Here is a 21045-nt window from a genome sequence, read left to right as displayed (position 1 = left end):
ATCTTAGCGTCAGTCAGGGAGACAATTACTGTAATCCGAAGACTCGCGTTCACTTGGGGAATTTGTATAACTATGCTCACTTTGAAAATTCTGCCAGTCGTAAGATCATCTCGACTATGAAACGATCGAGAATTCTTGCACTGCTCGCAAGTATAATAAAAAAAAGCTGCCTGCTTAATTCGACGAACACTTCAGAACGTAATGTCTCAAGAAAAACCAGTCGGTATGAGAGCGTTGTAGCCGCGGATCGGGGGTAATCAAACATTAAAGCGCGAGTGTCATCGAAGTAGAACGGCGGCCCTTAATGGGTTAATGAGGAACTCGATATCTCGTAAACTATTGGCCGCCGGAGAGTCTCGTATCGACAAACTCGTCGCTGCTTGTAAAACAATCTGCCTGCGAGGGTCGTTAGAAAGTCAGCGTAATAATTGGGTGGCACTCATCGGCAGTCTGGCCGGGGCGGTGGGAGCTTCAAAAACCGGCGAAAACGTCGCCGTCACGCCGCGTGACCATTGTGCCCTCTCGCGAAAGGGTTGAGAACGGTAGACCGCGCCGACACTATTAATTATCTCCCGCCGCTTCAACTTTGAACTGCTTTCGACTGCCGGCTCTTTGAGCCAGCCGTCTCGCGAATCGATATGGAACGCTGTGGTATCGCGCGTCGGCAAAACTTTTAGCATCTAGACGAGCCAGACAAAGGGATAGGTAGATAGCGAGAGAGAGAGAGAGAGAGAGAGAGAGAGAGAAAGAGAGTGTAAGAGAGAGAGAGAGAAAGAGAGAGAGAGAGAGAAAGAGAGAGTAAGAGAGAGAGAGAGAAAGAGAGTGTAAGAGAGAAAGAGAGAGAGAGAGAGGGTAAGAGAGAGAATGAAATAGAAAGAGATAAAAAGGGAAACAGAAGCAGACAGAAAGAGACACAGTTAAAGAGAGAGTAAGAGAGAGAGAGAGAGAGAAAGAAAATAAGAGAGAGTAAGAGAGCGAGAGAGAGAGAGAAAGAGAGTAAGAGAGAGTAAGAGAAAGAGAATGAAATAGAAAGAGATAAAAAGGGAAACAGAAGCAGACAGAAAGAGACACAGTTAAAGAGAGATAGAGAGTAAGAGAGAGAGAGAGAGAGAGAGAGAGAATGAATTAGAAAGAGATAAAAAGGGAAACAGAAGCAGTAGAAAGAGACACAGTTAAAGAGAGAGACGAGTGAGTCCCTTTTCAGCAAAAAGGGCGAGCAGGCGGCGTTGTCGCGTCGTCGTCGTCGTCGTCGGTACGAGAAATCGGGCCTGGTTTCGTGTTGAACCACTTTGCGGCTGTGCAACGCGCGTTCAGAGCAGTCGGATACCGCGGCGAGTGGCTCGTAAATCCTCGAGTTCCACTTCAACGACGCCGATGATGACGGCCCTGCCGTTAATAATGACGATAACGACACCGATAATCTGTCTCTCTGACGCGGTTACACCGCCGCGTCGCCGCCCTCAATGCAGTCGGCTCGGGATTTTTTTCAATGCCGGATAAATGAACGTTTCAGCCACTACACCGTTGTCTAGGACTCTGCGCCAGTCCTCAAAACTCTGACGATCCGTGGAGCCCCCAAATCTTCTGGAGCCTCTCTGCAAGGAGAAATTGCTGCCAAATTATGTACACTCGAGCAGACGAAATAGACGAAATAGCGTAAACGTCGGAACAATTGATGATCGCTTTCTGCCAGGAGAGATTGCTATCAATTATGTACACATGTAAAATTAGGGATAACAGTTTCTTTCTTTTGTTTTCTACGTAAAAATCGTTAACCAATTGGTAGAGTTTCGTTTGAAGCGGTCTCCGACTGCGGATTTTATGCATTCGCGATAAGACCGGCTAATTGAGGAATACGGAACAGTGAAGGCGTGAGATGAATTTGCGAACATTGTTGTACCCTTCGCGAATTTATCATAACTGTTGAAACAAGAAATATATTGTTACTCAATTTTCCTTTTATACAACCGTTGGAGACAATTTTATTCTTGCATCGATGTTCACAGTCTAGCGATGTACAGTGAAGTCTCTCTAATTGACGCTCAGATCGTGCACAAAAATGGACAAAAAGAACTGCCAGACAGTTTCGAACTTTTCTCGATGAAACGTCAATCCGAAGTTTCAATCCAAGAATATTAACATTGTACGTCTACCGAAGTAATTGAGTTTATTTCGTTTCAAGATCAATGCAGAATATCTTGCACGACGATATACGGTAATGTCCCCCTAATTGTCTCGCCCAAATTGTGCACTATAATAGACAATTTGGGAAGAGGAGACGCGATTATTCGAGCCTTGCAACTCGTTTTTATAGTTACCGCTTTTCAACAGTTATAAAGACGAGCCGCGAGGCTCGAATAATCGTATCTCCTCTTCCCAAATTGTCCACAGAAATGGACAATTTGGGAAGAGCAGCCTTGCGAATTCGATCCTTGCAACTCGTTTTTATAGTTACCGCTTTTCAACAGTTATAAAGACGAGCCGCGAGGCTCGAATAATCGTATCTCCTCTTCCCAAATTGTCCACAGAAATGGACAATTTGGGAAGAGCAGCCTTGCGAATTCGATCCTTGCAACTCGTTTTTATAGTTACCGCTTTTCAACAGTTATAAAAACGAGCCGCGAGGCTCGAATGATCGTATCTCCTCTTCCCAAATTGTCCACAGAAATGGACAATTTGGGAAGAGCAGCCTTGCGAATTCGATCCTTGCAACTCGTTTTTATAGTTACCGCTTTTCGACAGTTATAAAAACGAGCCGCGAGGCTCGAATAATCGTATCTCCTCTTCCCAAATTGTCCACAGAAATGGACAATTTGGGAAGAGCAGCCTTGCGAATTCGATCCTTGCAACTCGTTTTTATAGTTACCGCTTTTCGACAGTTATAAAAACGAGCCGCGAGGCTCGAATGATCGTATCTCCTCTTCCCAAATTGTCCACAGAAATGGACAATTTGGGAAGAGCAGCCTTGCGAATTCGATCCTTGCAACTCGTTTTTATAGTTACCGATTTTCAACAGTTATAAAAACGAGCCGCGAGGCTCGAATAATCGTATCTCCTCTTCCCAAATTGTCCACAGAAATGGACAATTTGGGAAGAGCAGCCTTGCGAATTCGATCCTTGCAACTCGTTTTTATAGTTACCGCTTTTCAACAGTTATAAAAACGAGCCGCGAGGCTCGAATAATCGTATCTCCTCTTCCCAAATTGTCCACAGAAATGGACAATTTGGGAAGAGCAGCCTTGCGAATTCGATCCTTGCAACTCGTTTTTATAGTTACCGCTTTTCAACAGTTATAAAAACGAGCCGCGAGGCTCGAATAATCGTATCTCCTCTTCCCAAATTGTCCACAGAAATGGACAATTTGGGAAGAGGAGCCTTGCGAATTCGATCCTTGCAACTCGTTTTTATAGTTACCGCTTTTCAACAGTTATAAAAACGAGCCGCGAGGCTCGAATGATCGTATCTCCTCTTCCCAAATTGTCCATCTTTGTGGACAATCTGAGCGTCAATTAGGGAGACATTACTGTACAATGAAAATATAACTATAAAAGTGGTTACCGGTGCGATGGTTGATAATTATAAGTGAAGAATGATCGCGCAAGCGAGTTAAGCGTTCGTAGATCCACGAATCGGGTTCGGCTCTTTGCAGAGCAATGATCGTTCCTCTCGGCGAAAATTAGAGGGTAGCAGAGAGGTTAAATTTAACCTTAACATTAACCTTGTATACCTAACAATACAAATAGGTTTATTTCGTCTGAAGATCGATGCAGAATATCTCGCACGACGATAAACAATGAAAATATAACTATAAAAGTGGTTACCGGTGCGATGGTTGATAATTAGAAGTGAAAAATGATCGCGGAAGCAAATTAAGAGTTCGTGGATCCACGAATCGGGTCCGGCTCTTTGCAGAGTATGATTGTCCTCTCGATGAAAATTAGAGGGTAGCAGAGAGGATGGCAGAGGTTGAGACGAGATTGACGTGATTGGACAATCTGAGCGTCAATTAGGAAGACATTACTGTACAATGAAAATATAACCATAAAAATGGTTACCGATGCAATGGTTGATAATTAGAAGCGAAAATAATAAAAATAATCGCGCAAGCGAGTTAAGCGTTCGTAGATCCACGAATCGGGTCCGGCTCTTTACAGAGCGATGATTGTTCCTCTCGGCGAAAATTAGAGGGTAGCAGAGGGGATGGCAGAGGCTGAGACGAGATTGTTGGCAGACGATCTCATCTCGTCGTCTCATCGGCACGCAGCCGTCTGGAAAAGACGGATTCCTCTTCGGTCTGCGATCGCACGGGAATTACCTCGCGAAGAGGCTCGACTCCCAGGGATAGAAAGACGACGAAAGAACCTGAGGAACGCTCCGTTGACACCCGCGAGATTGGAACGTGTTGCGAGAGCCCAGGTGAATGATCCGAGACGCGGTCGCGTATCTGTCGGCCGCCTTTGAACGCGCCTCAATCTCGCGCTCGACTTTTCCACTCGCTCCGAATCTTCATCCTCCTCCTCGCGCACCTAAAGCGGGTGTCCACGCCACGTCTTTAGCCTCTTCTAGGCTTTTAGGCTTTGGCGAACTTCGACCCGCGGATTTCTCGTCGCTGCTGGCGAAACCGTCTGGCAAAACCTTAAGAGCTTCGTCTTATTATTTTTACCTTTAGCTGCTCCGTTTATTTCAACTGTTTCTGACAGCGTATCCGAAAGGGTTTCATCCTTGGATTATGGGTCTTGAGTTCGCATTGATATCATGTTCCAAGATGATCGTGGAACGTGCCATCTTTTGACAGTCAGTCGGAACGGTTAGCTGGGCCGTTGAAGGCAGAAATAGAGTAATCCAAAAAATGTTAATTTCTGTGTAACGAGGGATGAATTAGAAGTTCTGTAAAATGTAATAGCATAAGAAATTGTTTCAACTCTTTCATGAAAGCCAGTTTCAAGCTTTAACTTAAAATAATTAAGAAAAAATATCAGATCGAATATTACATTACAAAATAATTTGATAATATTAAATCAACCTAGCAAAAAATCGACTCACACCAGTTTTGTTTTAAACGGCTCGGCTGTTTGTATCAAATCCAATGAAGGAATAGAAATTTTTCTTAAACGATAACTTGCGTCGTATGAACATTTTCCTGCATTTTGTCTATTTTTTTAATAAATAAATCAAGATCCTCTTCTTTATCGAGTATTGATTACGAAACGTTTAACCGAAGTCGAGCATAAATACGTAAGTATACTTGGGTTCGGAGGCAGGCCTGTCGCGACGTAAATCGCCGGTCTCCTTTAATATTTAAAACGGACAAGCAATTAAAAGTTTAAATTGCACGTCTTAAAAGTTGTTTCATCCGAGTGCAGCCGGCTCGCCGAAAGAATGGCGAAGTTTGAGGGGGGAATGAAGGAACCTGGGGAACGGTTTATCCTCCATCTGCATTTCTCGGCCATTATTATCATAGAATGAAAGTTTTTTTCTCTCTCATCCACTTGTGCGTGGAGATGCATGCGCGATTGCGCGGATCGCAAATCATCGCCGAAAGAATGTCCGAGCATACGAAAACTATTCTTTAATTAACTTAGGCGGCCGTACGAAAACTCTGGGATCCTGTCGATGCGATTTATTCCGTAAAATAGAAACTGGAAACTTAAAATTATTATAACATTCTTTCAACTTTAGAAGACTTCAACGATCTCAGATTTTTCGTTTAATTTGTGGTGTCTATTAAAAATATGATCTATCATATTCTTTGTATGATTTAGAATACAATGTCAGTCTAAGTGATATATAATAAATAAATAAATAAATAAATATATATATATATATATATATATATATATATATATATATATATATTATATATATAATAAATAAATACATGTAATATATACATTTATTTAAATGTATAACGTATTTTTATAAATATACAGGGTGTCCCAAAATTATTGTATTTTCGGGAACAGAGGGGTTCGTGAGATCATTTGTAGTAACTTTTTCCTTAGCGAAAATGCAATCCGCGGCTTCGTTTACGAGTGATTAACGAAAAACAGTGACCAATCAGAGGCGAGATCAGCTGGCGCGTGGCGGGCGAGCCAATGAACAGCCGATGGACTCCGTGCGCTCGTTGGCTCGGCCGCCTCGCGCTAGCCGAACTCGCTTCTCATTGGTCGGCGTTTTTCGTTAATAACTCGTTAACGATGCCTCGGAGAACATTTTTGTAAAGGAAAAAGTTACTTCAAATGATCTCTGGAACCCCATATTTCCCGGAAATACCATAATTTTCGAACACCCTGTATAATACGAATAAGACATGAAGTGATAGAAATAATATAAAAAGTAGATATTTCTTCCATTGTACATTTTCATTTTAATGAGCACTGGAAGCGTGAACTGTTTGTCTACAAAACCAGCCGGTACAATAACAATGCAAATTTACCATCGTCACAAAAATTATTTTACAGAATAATTGACAGAGTTCCATGAAAATGCCATCAATTCTAATTAATGTGTTTTACAAATTCGCGCGCGCCACGTGTGCACGAGAACCGGCAGTCTAATTACGGCTGTCTACATACTAATTTTCGATGGAAATGATCGATCGTAAATTGCGATTCGTCGAGTTGTCGCCGAAGTTGTCGCCGGACATAATTCATTGCATCCCGGCGCAAAGATATTTCGCCGATCATTATGCAGAAGATGCCACTTCGTCGCACTCGGAATACGAAACAATCCGTTTAGATTGGCATCTTTCGAGAGAGGAGATCAACGTCGGGACACTTCTGTTCGTTTCTCCCGCGCCGAGCCCCATTAATCTGATCGTTCCGAATAGTTCTATAAAATCCCGTCTTTTGTTCTAGACACAGCGTCTAGACCCGTTGCCTGAAACACTGAAACCGATTCAAACTAGGATCCGCCCGGCTCCGGAATAAGCTCCCCCGCTCTCCTTATTCGGACAGCTGAGTTCTCTAGATTTCTACCGGACAGGTTCAACAGTCCGTAAATTCGCTCTTGGCCGATTATACTTTTCCATTCAGTTTTCGTAACTCGCCCATCTGGATTATGTAAATTTCAAATGTGTCGGCGAACGGTGACCCGGATTGAACGTTTCGCCATGCCGCGGAAAATTGTAATAACAATTTCTCGCTTGGTATAATTAGACAGCGGAATTCGTAGATTTGTGGATAGAACGAACAGAAAAATTCGAGGAGGTTCTTCGTGTTTTTTTTTTAAATCATTGAAATTGTTCAGGGATGGGGTTTCGTTGGGTCTCGATTTCTTAGGTTTGATACAGACAGTTTTTCTGCTTTCATAAAAGTCGTAGAGTCATTAACCCTTAGCGCTCCACGTGTTTCTCGAGTACTACCTACCAGCAACTCTGGCACATTTTTGGAGCAAAGCGCCTGAGATAAATTTACTATTAATGATATTCTTCGCAATTCTTAAATAAATATATCCCTCGTGTTCTTTGACGCGATTTATTATAAAATTAGCATTGCGAATCGTCCGTTGAATTCTGTTCGGATGCGGAATTATTGAAACAAAAATATCTTTTGCGTGAGTTTGCCGGAATTTTTTTATTGTTAATCTTCTCTGGAATCGGCTCGATTGATAATTAAATTAAATTAAAAATTGGTAAATATTCTTCGGACGTTCTAAAATAAAGTTGAACAGCGTTTTTCTGAAAAATATCACTACCAGCGATTCCGGCACATTTTTGGAGCAAAGCGCCTGAGATAAATTTACTATTAATGATATTCTTCGCAATTCTTAAATAAATATATCCCTCGTGTTCTATGACGCGATTTATTATAAAATTAGCATTGCGAATCGTCCGTTGAATTCTGTTTGGATGCGGAATTATCGAAACAAAGATATCTTTTGCGTGAGTTCGCCGGAAATTTTTTGTTGTTAATCTTCACTGGAATCGGCTCGATTGATAATTACATTAAATTAAAAATTAGTAAATATTCTTCGGACGTTCTAAAATAAAGTTGAACAGCGTTTTTCTGAAAAATATCACTACCAGCAACTTCGGCACATTTTTAGAGCAAAGCGCCTGAGATAAATTTACTATTAATGATATTCTTCGCAATTCTTAAATAAATATATCCCTCGTGTTCTATGACGCGATTTATTATAAAATTAGCATTGCGAATCGTCCGTTGAATTCTGTTCGGATGCGGAATTATTGAAACAAAAATATCTTTTGCGTGAGTTTGCCGGAATTTTTTTATTGTTAATCTTCTCTGGAATCGGCTCGATTGATAATTAAATTAAATTAAAAATTGGTAAATATTCTTCGGACGTTCTAAAATAAAGTTGAACAGCGTTTTTCTGAAAAATATCACTACCAGCAACTTCGGCACATTTTTAGAGCAAAGCACCTGAGACAAAGGAAGTTTTATTTCGAGAGGAAAAGATTACGCGTCCTTGCGAAAGCGTTTGACTTTATTCATTTTGTGTTGCAAAGTATAAAAGTGGGCAAAAAAATGTTTTAATCGTAATGGTACACACGCTAAACACGTTTTCGCTACAAATAACAATTGCCAACGTCGACGAAAACATAGCATCTTCGGTTTACTGGATTTATGGACGAAAATGAATGGGTCAAATCCAAAACTTTGAAGACGTTAGTCGAATTTAAAGGTATTGTTTCGTTATTTTCGATTATTAAAAATATTTTAAATTTTATTATTAAAAAAAGGAAAGCCATTTTTAACTAACTTAAGTTTCTAACAATCAACTCGGACAATTTTTATTTTGAATAACGATTATGTTATTATTAATGTTACTGTCAACGGGATGACGTTGGTCAACGAGATCCATTTGCATTTTAGCGTTTCGTGATCGCATGCATTTTTGTTCAATGTCACGTTACGTTTGTGTTGATTCAATTTTATTCGATTCGTTCGTACTGTTCATGAAATATTTACAAATCCGTATCGGGAAATAAATATTTACTGGCTTTGTTGGATGAGTGTGGGGGGAAGCTGTTAAAGAATCGATGCCTGATGGGATGAGGTCGGAATGGAGGTTGTACTCATTAATCTAATTGGAAACAGGTCGTTATCCGAATAATGTCTAATGTGAATCGATGTTTCGAAAAACCTGTTCGGTGTTAGCCAATATTATTAGTTAATCTTTAGCTGTTCGTTTGAAGAAAATTCTCGAAAGATTCGTAAAACATAGTCATGGAACTTTACCATGGAAATTAAGTAATAAAATTACCTTGGAAATTTACGTTCTACCATAAAATATTTCTGTCGAAATCTTGTATATCGTATTTTATTCTGCTGCATTCAAAGGTATAAAAAAAATCCTAGCAACGCGATATAAAACAACTGATAACGGCATAATTACGAGTGGAAAGAGAGCAGACAACGTCGAGAATAGTCGAAAGAATTTGGAAACATGAGTTTCGGTCGATGAAAATTATTTATAGCTTGAAAGAAATTTCACGGTGCAAAGTGAATCCAATTATCTTCTGTCAGGATCTTGATTAAACAGAGAAAGCGGTCAATTAATCCGCGCCGGTCCCCAATTAACGAGGCTCCATAGAAAAAGTTTCGTTCTCCCCTGTCTCAGGAATTATGCCCTATAAAGGGTTAAACGATCCCGGACCTCGAGAGCGCGGGCCGCAGTTTAAATTAAGGTAACTTTCATTCACGGCGGTTTCGTTAATGAATCCGGGACGTGGACACGTGGCCCGTCCTCGTGGAAAGTTCGCGGGGCTCTATATTCGGAACCGACGGAATCGATATCGCCGGGTCGTTAAACAATTCCGCGGTTTCTGGGAATGAGCCTGCGATTCTCTTCGTTCTCAGACAATTTTCCGTCCAATCGACGGACTCGTCGACCGTGCTCCCTCGACAAATTATTCGAATTATACGCGACGGAGAGCTCGACCCTACTCTCCGACTGAAATCTAGTTTTACCGGGACGGTTCTGACCGATCGCAGTTTGGCGAAAACAAGTTTCACCGGCGCCAGCGTTTATCGACACACCGCGGCGAAGATCGCTCTACCGAACACGTTAACGCATTATAATATAATTTTTATAATAATATACCACCTTCAAAATGCTCTGAGAATTATTAACCCGAGAAAGATAACCTACGTCGCAGAGGCGCCTGCGAAGACTGTTGATTTTTGTTAATTTTTCATAGAGGTCTAGTGATTTAAGTTTAAAATTACTTAAAATATAAAAAAATATAATATAAATGCATTTTATTTTTACAATAATGCCAAACCTTTAAAATGACTAGATTAACTTAAATAAATATCCATTGTTAGTATAAAATTGACGCCTTAGAAAAGCATGCGCCTCTGAAGCGTATGGTTATCTTTTACGTACGTTGTCATATGGTTATCTTTCTAGGGTTAAAGAAACTCCATCGTTCACGTTTATACTATTGGGTTGGAGAATAAGTTCGTAGCGTTTTTAATTGTTCATTTTCTTTGTTGTTTTCGTTGAGCTCGCGAGGCACCTAGGCTCCCAATTTTTCGGCGAATCCCATTGAACGAAGATGATTGAGAATCGTTCTATGATCGCGGTTCATTTTTTCGGCCAATTCACGACTTGTTTGGTGACCGTCCTCCTTCAAAAGTGCTTGGAGACGCTCTTCGTCGAATTCGGAAGGTCTTTCGCTGCGGGGCGTGTCGTCGACGTCAAAATCGCTATTTTTGAATTTCGCGAACCATTTCCGTGCTGTAGACTCGCCTACGACACCTTCTCCGTATACGTTGCAAATGTCCCGGGCTGCTTCGGCAGCTTTTTGGCCTCGATGAAAAGCGAAGAAGAGAAGGTGTCGAAAATGTTGCTTTTTACCTCCTGGATATTCCATTTCTAAGCCTCGAAAGTAATCAAAAATTAAATTACTCAAAAAGACGATTAGCACAGTTTTGTAGAGCAGAAAGAGCTCTATCGAATGAATATTATACGCTTTGTCGAACAGCAAATAATCGTTGTAAAATAAAAGAAAATATAAAAACGCTACGAACTTATTCCCAAACCCAATATTTGACAGGGTTGAGTAAACATTTTTATCGAAGTCGGACCAAAATATGCTTTCGTTTTTAAAATTGGTAAAAGTGGAATTTATGCTCTTGATTTGAATATTTGATATACAGTAATGTCTCCCTAATTGACGCACAGATTGTCCACAAAAGTGGACAATTTGGGAAGAGGAGCCTTGCGAATTCGAGCCTTGCGACTTGTTTTCATAGTTACCGATTTGTCAACGATTATAAAAACATGGTGCAAAGCCGAAATAATCGTATCTCCTGTTCCCAAATTGTCCATTTTTCTGCACAATCTAAGCGTCAGTTAGGGAGACATTACTGTATTTGAATATTTGAAACAGGCATGTCGATTGATCATTTTAATCGGGCAATTTTCATCGTGCCTAAAGATACTTCATAATTGCTATTCTATTTAATCATTACTTCTTATCGTTTACAGTTGTGCAATTTAAAGCAGCGAGTTCGAAAGAATTTAAGAATGTTAATCGATCGCTTTCGTGTTCATTAGGCAATCTTGATTCTCATTTAAAATAAGAGAATTTAAGGGTGTCGACAGATCGTTTCCATGTTCATTAGGCAATCTTTATTTTTATTTCCATCAGACAAGTTTACCGTGGTCATGCAATATAAAGATTTTATATAATGGCTAAATCTGATAAAAGCACGTAAGATGTGCACATATCTAATTAACAATTAATACACACACGAAGTGAGATTATAAGAAAGTTTCGTCGACCTGACGCTCGATGATTAATATTTATAGTACGTAGTCTGACGATCTTTATGGATTCGCGGCTCATGAAAATTTCATGAAGCAGTCGAATACAGAATAGAATTAGAATAAGATAGTTTTATTAAACATTGATCGATCAATTACATTGAAAATTTGAATCGAAGCACAAAATACAATCAGGATTAATATTTTCATTGCCAATCGATTTAAATGCTGACTATAAACATATTTATAAATATATTCTAGATTTCAGTAATATAATCTGAATATATATATTTATAATATATATATTTAATAATATAATACATTATATTATAAATATATTATAATATAATAATTATAAATATATATATATATATTTTTAATAATATAATATATTATATTATAAATATAATAATATAATACATATATAATATATTTATATTTATAATACGTACATAATATATATATTTATAATAAATATTATATTTATATAATATAATAAATATATATTTATATATAATATATTTATATTTATATAATAAATATTATATTTATAATAATATAATACATAATATAATATATTTATAAAAATATTTATAAACATGATATATTTGTGAAATATATACAGTCAATGCCTCATCCAGCGATTTATTTTCGATGAGAATCGTGTCGATAAAACCTGCGTCGGTGATTTCCACGTGACGCCCGTCCCGTACCCCCCGCGTTCGCGAATCAGGGGCCGGAGGGGGCCCAGGTGGAGGGTTTTCGCGTGCAATTACACGAGGCGGTTCCGCACCGGTCTCTCGATTAATTGCGCACGCGATATCATCCCCTCCTCCCCATCTCTCGATGCAGTTTTCTCCGGGCCGCCGCGTAATTATCAATTAACTCGCTGCCTCGTTAAGTGGAACCTTTAACGACATTATTCCGCGAGCCTTCGCGTGTGCAACCGTCCGTTCGGCATCGTTCGATTCCATCGGGAACGGTCGGGCATTCCCGACCTTTGATCGTTTTTTATTCTGTGCCGAGACTATCGGGAAAAGCGAACGCGGATCTTTGAACGCTTCGAAACGTCCGACTTGTGTCACGCAGCGTAGGCAGAGTCTTTGTTACCCGATGGAAATCACGTTATCCACGAACTTTCCGAGATCGTTTTTTTGCCTCGACGTGTTTGCGTCCCATAAAATACTGATCGAAATCAATATCGCACGACTTACTTACGTTTCCTTTCTCCATTCTGTTAGGCTACGAGCAGGTAATCCTGTGATTTTTTTCCAGACTTGGACAAAAAAATTGGAAAAAGTATTGAAAATAGTTAACGAATCGTTCCTGTTTGCATGTAATAATATTGTAACATCCGTTTGACGTTATAGACTCAAGTACATGTACTGAAAATAGTTATTTATGTTGTGGTAAAGAAAATGATCAATCGAAGTGGTATTTTCTTGACATGTTCTGGAAATAATTATTTCTATGAATTATTCGGTATTCTATTTCTTACGATTAATATTTATGAGAGAAAATAAACCTAAGTAAAAATACTATCACATATTGTTTCGGAGAGTAAGCTTTCTCTTATATTTTCTCTCAATTAATGAATATAATTGGAACATTTAACATATATTTGTTTGTTTTTACCAATGTACATATCTCAAATGCAAACACGAGTGTCAAAGACGTACTCGCAGTTGCTCGGCACAATTTCGTGGAAAGAATGAAATATTTATTACAGTTCAGTATTTCAAGATTATAGTATAAAATATATGTTTTTTTAATAAAAATGTTTACTATATTGTAGGAGCCGAAGGTTGACGACCGGAGAGTCCGCGAGCGCGTTACAATTTCGAAGCGACTACCGAAATCACAACACCGATCGGTGTTCGCGGACGCCCGTGCGTCATCTCCACGCGACGTATATGCGCATGTGCGTACGTGAGCGTCGCGATCTAAACAATCGTGACGTAGCGCCGGCCGCTGCTAGCACGATTGGCGAGCGACGGCCGCTGCTAGCACGATCGGCGAGACGTTCGGCGGGCACAGCTTAACACGTTCCGTGCCGAGCTTTTTTTACTCGAATCTTCACACTTTGATATTTTACTAAAACTTGATGTATTACGTGCAATTATTAATTCTCGTACACATAACAACGTAACAAAAACTTATCAACGCCCATTCTTGCGGTGGAAATTGATTCTTCGGTTCTAAATTTCTTGTAAACAATTTGTTCAGTTCACTAAGTAAACATGCAAGCGTGTACCATCGATGGTACACGTGGCACGGAACGTGTTAACTGACATTTTGGATTGTATTTTGTGCGCGTCGCTGTTTAACAATGAATAAAATAATTTCCAAATGTCTCTACAATATATTTGTAAAATTGATTAAGCATTTCAACTAGTATTTCATTTAATACAGACATAAATGACTATTTCAAATGAAGGATATTTAATTTATAAGGACATATTAATAACATTAATTTACTAATTTAATATTAATTTTAAAATAATATTAATTTAATATTGATTTTAAAATAATATTAATTTAATATTAATTTATAAGGACACAGTTGAGAAAAATAGTATCTGCAAACACTTGTATTTCTCCTGTATAACTTCCTTCGTTGCAAACACTTCGCAAACATTTCGTACCGAAAATCGTAGTAATTGTTCAAGCCATCGTTATTTCTTCCATCCCGATGGTTGTTCGGCAACCATGCCTCCCGATCTTCGATCCTCCGGTCTGCCGATGATGTTTTTTGCTTCTTTCTCCCTCGGCTCTCCCTCCCCTCGGCTATTAACGAGCCGCGTTTCGAGCAAGTTGCGATCTTGTTAGCCTTTCGAAATACAGCGTCGACGTTTTCCAGGAAGTGTATACGTGTTCCGTGGGTAGTACACTTAGGACTCTAGACTCTCTACTAGAGGTATTGGATGCTCTCGACTGCTCCTCGATAGTTTCAGGAATGCCAGGGAACTTTTCTGATTACTTAGTCCACCGAGGGGCATCGATACCGTGCCACGGTGTTACATACTTGTTTATCGGAGCAATCTTATTTCCCTTTTTCCTAGTTCTTCTCCATCCGCGTTTTTGAGAATATCTGATTTTACGGTCTGGATGTTACACACTTTTTTTTTCAAATCGAAATCAAATTTTACTCTTCAATTATTAAAATATTTAAATAGATATTTAAATAGATATTTAAATATTAATAATTGAAGAGTAAAATTTGATTTCGATAGAAAAGGATTTCGGCAAATTCTCATTTTCATTTTACAAACATTGGGATTAGGGAAACGTTGACTTCGTTAATTAAAGGATTACTCGTTGTAAAAGATGAATTTAAAATGCTGTTAGGCTTTATCAATTTATTTTATTAATTTCCTGGCTTTCTAAGAATCTGTACATGCTACAAATGCTAAAATATCAAATATAAAAATCTTCTCTCAAATTTTATTAATTGAATGACAGCGTTTTTAGAAACATTTGTGGCATCGTTTCTAAATTTGATATTTTATACGATTTTCAGGTCAGAAATAGTGTAAAGTACATTTAGGTGGTACTGCTGCATCGATAAGAAAAATAGACGTAGAGTTCTCAGTATATAGCCACACGATAAATATAACCGTTCAATACATAAGCTAGTAAAGTACTATCTTAAATACACCACCATCCAATATATAACCTAATATATATATAACAATCTACATACTTTTGCATTAATTTGAATATTCAAAATGAATTGCACAAAATAAAATCCTACCAAGGTCCATTTTTCTAAATTGTCGAATCCCATGTTTAAACACTTCGATTTTAGTCTAACATAAGAATCTAACTCGTTAATCACAGAGAATGAAGTTCCACTCGAAACAGCATTCCTAAATTTACGTACAAAATCGGAAATTTGCACAAACCGCAGTTGTGTCACAAATTTCACTTAGAATTAAGTGAGAATTAAGTTCACTGACCAAATTTATTGTTAAGATACTACAGAGCTAAGTTAATTTATTGTAACTTTACTTTTCATATCACTTGTTTTTTTTTTAGCATTTTGGCATATACACGTTTTAAGACGTAAGTCAAAAATTTCGAAAATGCGACTCGCGCCACTGCGATTCTAATCCACTCAATTAGTGAAACCAATTAGATGATTCTCGAAAATATTGCTCAATCCCGTCATCCTAAATTCGCACGGAACATTCATAAAATCACAAATTATACACGTTTTAAGACGTAAGTCAAAATTTTCGAAAATGCGACTCGCGCCACTGCGATTCTAATCCACTCAATTAGTGAAACCAATTAGATGATTCTCGAAAATATTGCTCAATCCCGTCATCCTAAATTCGCACGGAACATCCATCAAATCACAAATTATACACGTTTTAAGACGTAAGTCAAAATTTTCGAAAATGCGACTCGCGCCACTGCGATTCTAACCCACTCAATTATAATGAAACCAATTAGATTATTCTCGAAAATATTGTTCAACCCCGTCATCCTAAATTCGCATCGAAATCCGAAATTCGCACGGAACATCCATAAAATCACAAATTCGACCGCGCCGGATCGAGCAACATTTTGCAACGTGCCCAAACGTGCCCAAACGTGCCGCACACGTTCAGCGACCGCTTGGTAATTGTTTTCTGCGGGCAATTAATGCGTCCAAGCTCTCGAACGAAGCGGCGCGGCGCGGCGCGGCGGCCATAGCAATCCTGCCGATTCGCAAAATGTTAATTGGACTGGGGCCCTTGCGTCGGCGGGCGTCGCGGCGCGGCGCGGCGCGACGCGTCGATTCGACGGAAATATCGGCTGTGCCGGCTCCGGTTTGTGGGCGCGGCGGCGGCGGCGGCGGCGAACACATGAAAAGGTTAACGGTGCCCTACATCGCCATTAATAAATGAACGTATGAAAATCGATAGACAGGCCGTCGCGAGATATCGGAGTACAGTTGCGGCCGGAGTTGCGGCCGTTTACTTTCGCGAGCCACCACGGATTTTCGCGCTGGCGAAAACGCTCGACGTTTTTCCTTCATCGCGTTTCCGTGTTCTTTCCAACATCTAGGAGTCCAATTTCCCCATGGACCTCCCGCGGTCGGGCTTCGTGAGACTCATGGATCGATTCTTGGAGATCGTTGTCGAGACCTCGAACACGGTGATCGCATTTCCTTTTGTTTTCGTTTCACGTTTCTTTTACACGTTTCTTTTACGCATTTCGATCGTCTTCATCTGTGATTCGTTGCACAAAGTGAAGACGTTTAATGCTCAACGATGATCATACTCGTTGCATGTCGTGAACGGATCGTGAATCTCTGCGCAAAATTAACCCTTAGCGCTCCACGCGTTTCTCGTGTACTACCTACCAGCAACTCCGGCACATTTTTGGAGCAAAGCACCTGAGATAAATTTACTATTAATGATATTCTTCGCAATTCTTAAATAAATATATCCCTCGTGTTCTATGACGCGATTTATTATAAAATTAGCATTGCGAATCGTCCGTTGAATTCTGTTTGGATGCGGAATTATCGAAACAAAGATATCTTTTGCGTGAGTTTGCTGGAATTTTTATATTGTTAATCTTCACTGGAATCGGCTCGATTGATAATTAAATTAAATTAAAAATTAGTAAATATTCTTCGGACGTTCTAAAATAAAATTGAACAGCGTTTTTCTGAAAAATATCACTATCAGCGATTCCGGCACATTTTTGGAGCAAAGCGCCTGAGATAAATTTACTATTAATGATATTCTTCGCAATTCTTAAATAAATATATCCCTCGTGTTCTTTGACGCGATTTATCATAAAATTAGCATTGCGAATCGTCCGTTGAATTCTGTTCAGATGCGGAATTATCGAAACAAAGATATCTTTTGCGTGAGTTTGTCGGAATTTTTATATTGTTAATCTTCACCGGAATCGGCTCGATTGATAATTAAATTAAATTAAAAATTAGTAAATATTCTTCGGACGTTCTAAAATAAAGTTGAACAGCGTTTTTCTGAAAAATATCACTATCAGCGATTCCGGCACATTTTTGGGGCAAAGCGCCTGAGATAAATTTACTATTAATGATATTCTTCGCAATTCTTAAATAAATATATCCCTCGTGTTCTATGACACGATTTATTATAAAATTAGTATTGCGAATCGTCCGTTGAATTCTGTTTGGATGTGGAATTATCGAAACAAAGATATCTTTTGCGTGAGTTTGCCGGAATTTTTATATTGTTAATCTTCACTGGAATCGGCTCGATTGATAATTAAATTAAATTGAAAATTAGTAAATATTCTTCGGACGTTCTAAAATAAAGTTGAACAGCGTTTTTCTGAAAAATATCACTACCAGCGATTCCGGCACATTTTTGGAGCAAAGCACCTGAGACAAAGGAAGTTTTATTTCGAGCGGAAAAGATTACGCGTCCTTGCGAAAGCGTTTGACTTTATTCATTTTGTGTTGCTAAGTATAAAAATAGGCAAAAAATGTTTTAATCGTAATGGTACACACGCTGAGCACGTTTTCGCTACAAATAACAATTGCCAACGTCGACGAAAACATAGCATCTTCGGTGTAATCATGCTAAAAACATTGGGCTTCGCTGCAGAGCCTTCGGATTTTCGGAACAAATGACGGATGTCTCCATAGTGGAGCCAACGGAGCGCTAAGGGTTAAAAGTCTCTGCAACGATTGCAAGAGATAGGTGCAGATATTCATTTAATTCTTTCCTTATTAATTTTAATAAAGCAGTGCGTCGATGCTCTTCATCTTCATTTTTATACTACTTGAAACTGTTCTTAATCAATTTTGTCGTAAATGCAAGAAATTCGCAGTCTAGTTACGGCACAGTTTCCATTTATTTAATTCCTTGTGCAACATTTACGGTTCGTCGATGAAATTATTCATTTATTTCTGTTTTATTACTATAAAGACGTTTATACTATAATTTATTGATACAGTTAGTCGGGTAAATATATAAAGAAGTTAATATCTGTGCCTTTTGTAGATAATTAATTATTGTACCGAACGATACAATGATCGATTAAACGGCAGCACGGCAGTCAGATCAAGGTAATTATTTATTCCGAGAATATGTCAAGGAATTGGAAAACAAGTGTTCTTCTAAAAAGCTGCCATAAAACGCTGTCCCTCCGTAGAATATTTTGTTAAAAGGTTCGTTCTTCAATTTTAAACATTTAACAAATTTTTTTGATAACGCAAGAATTCATGGAACAAATTCGTATTTGCAGTGGACTGCGCTGTACGGTAATGTCTCTCTAATCGACGCTCGGATTGTACACAAAAAAGGATAATCTGGGGAGAAGAAGTACGATTGTTCGATTCTTTCGGCTCGTTTTTATAGTTACCGATTGTGAATAATTGTGAAAAGGAGGCGCAAGATTCGAACAATCACATCACCCCTACCCAAATTGTCGGTTCTTGTGTACAAGCTAAGCGTCAATTAGGGAGAATTTACTGTATTTACAAAACACCAGATGTGTCGCGGCTAAACACGTCGTATCGATATCCGCGTAATTTGGCGTCTTTCTCGACGCGCTGCGTACGTCATCAGCGCGCCGCAGAAATATCGCGGAAAATATTTGTTTGATTTTTCAATGGATTTCCTGAACGCGGCAGGATTCGGAGCTGGATTCGCAGCAGCAGCAGCGGCCCAAATTACGATAATTATTCGCGGCTCGAAAGACATATGAGCCTAAAGCTTTTGCAAATGGATTATGGAAGCCCCAAGCATCGACCTGTCTGTCTGTCTATCTATCGAAACCTTGCAGCATGTTTTAATTGGTACAATGAACGCCGGGACGGAGCGCTGGGAACGTTCCAGCGACGGCTCTGTCCGATCCCTTATCCAACTGAGAAAGAACAGAAAGAAAGGCGAAAGAACGAAATAATTGAAACCGTCGGCGAACGTGAAACTCCGCTCGCGTCGCTCATAATTTATTAACTTGCTTTACGCGATGGATCTCGGGGAGTGGGAGAAAGAGAGAGAAATAGAGAGAGTGGGAGAAAGAGAGAGAAATACAGAGAGTGCGAGAGAGAGAAAGAGAGAGAGAGAGAGAAATAGAGAAAGTGCGAGAGAGAGAGAAATAGAGAGAGTGCGAGAGAGAGAGAAATAGAGAGAGTGCGAGAGAGAGAGAAATAGAGAGAGTGCGAGAGAGAGAGAAATAGAGAGAGTGCGAGAGAGAGAGAGAGAAATAGAGAGAGTGCGAGAGAGAGAGAGAGAAATAGAGAGAGTGCGAGAGAGAGAAATAGAGAGAGTGCGAGAGAGAGAGTAATAGAGAGAGTGCGAGAGAGAGAGAGAACGCGAGAGAGAGAGAGAAAGAGCGAGCGAGAGAGAGAGAGAAATAAAGAGAGAAAAAGGAAGAGAACAGCGGGAAAACTGTTCCGCATTTTTCACCGTACGCTCTTGAGTTCGAAGCTTTGCGGTTTGGTTTTGTAGCTTTCGCTCTTTTCTTCGTTCTTTTTCCCTTTTTCGAAGCGAGGCCGCGCCGCAACCACAAACCGAATTTATTAACTGAATGTACGGAAACCGGGCGAACATGCGAACGACCGTGTCTGAATAATTAACTCGATCGAATTCCTGTCCTCAACTGGTGGCGCGGAACCCCATACTAATTTTTGAACGAATGTAATTTCGCGCATTTCCTTTGGACGCAATTTTGTTAGCGTAATTTGTTTTGTTACCAAAATGCGATTGTCTGAAACGAGAAACTGGATTATATCTGGAGAACCGCTTTATATCGGTTAATGCGCGATATTAACACATTTTAATAGTATTATTTGCTTCGTTAACGAATTGCCCGTAGTTAGCAGGAAAAAGGTTGGAGTACGTGGAAAGTGGCTTCGCTAGTTAACAGATAGTATTAACACATTTTATTATCTTAAATGGCTTCGCTGTTAAAGCGATGTTATATGAAATAAATAAAAACAAAACATTAGATCGTACAGAAAGTCATTTCAACAATTCACAGATAATAACGGATTACATAACGATGCTAACAAAGGTTAAAAATTGAAATTCATATGCATGAATCATGTTCCAGTAATAGCGTTTCATTGATCGTTCGGAATGGAGAAGATACGGGAGAGCGACAACGTGGAGATAGGCGGTGATAAGATTATTGTATTTGAGCCGTTTATTTTGAAAGTGGCATAAGTCGCTTTGTTTTTAAGTCGATATATTTAAGGGTTTGCGTTTTAACACGTTTAAAAATATGGATACTGGATACTGATATGGATACTGATATTTTTCGCAGTATAAATAATTTCGTATAAACATTAAAAAATCACCACTTTTC

The 21045-nt window shown here is 39.2% G+C and overlaps 1 protein-coding gene across 21 annotated transcripts in view; it reads left to right on the top strand.

The window, feature by feature from the left end:
• Nucleotides 1–21045, top strand: part of LOC117229125 (uncharacterized) — a 180054-nt gene that overhangs the window by 56235 nt on the left and 102774 nt on the right. Inside the window, exon 1 of one of the 21 annotated variants that reach the window (XM_076523639.1) lies at nucleotides 16710–16884. The exons of the other annotated variants lie outside the window; for them this stretch is intronic. Within the exon in view, the coding sequence (XP_076379754.1) occupies nucleotides 16810–16884 (75 nt within the window). The 5' untranslated portion in view covers nucleotides 16710–16809. Of the gene's footprint in view, nucleotides 1–16709; nucleotides 16885–21045 lie in introns of those variants that run through there. 21 annotated transcript variants of the gene reach the window in all.

Source organism: Megalopta genalis, chromosome 7, assembly GCF_051020955.1.
Source record: "Megalopta genalis isolate 19385.01 chromosome 7, iyMegGena1_principal, whole genome shotgun sequence".
NCBI lineage: Eukaryota > Metazoa > Arthropoda > Insecta > Hymenoptera > Halictidae > Megalopta > Megalopta genalis.
This window is presented reverse-complemented; position numbering and strand designations above follow the sequence as displayed.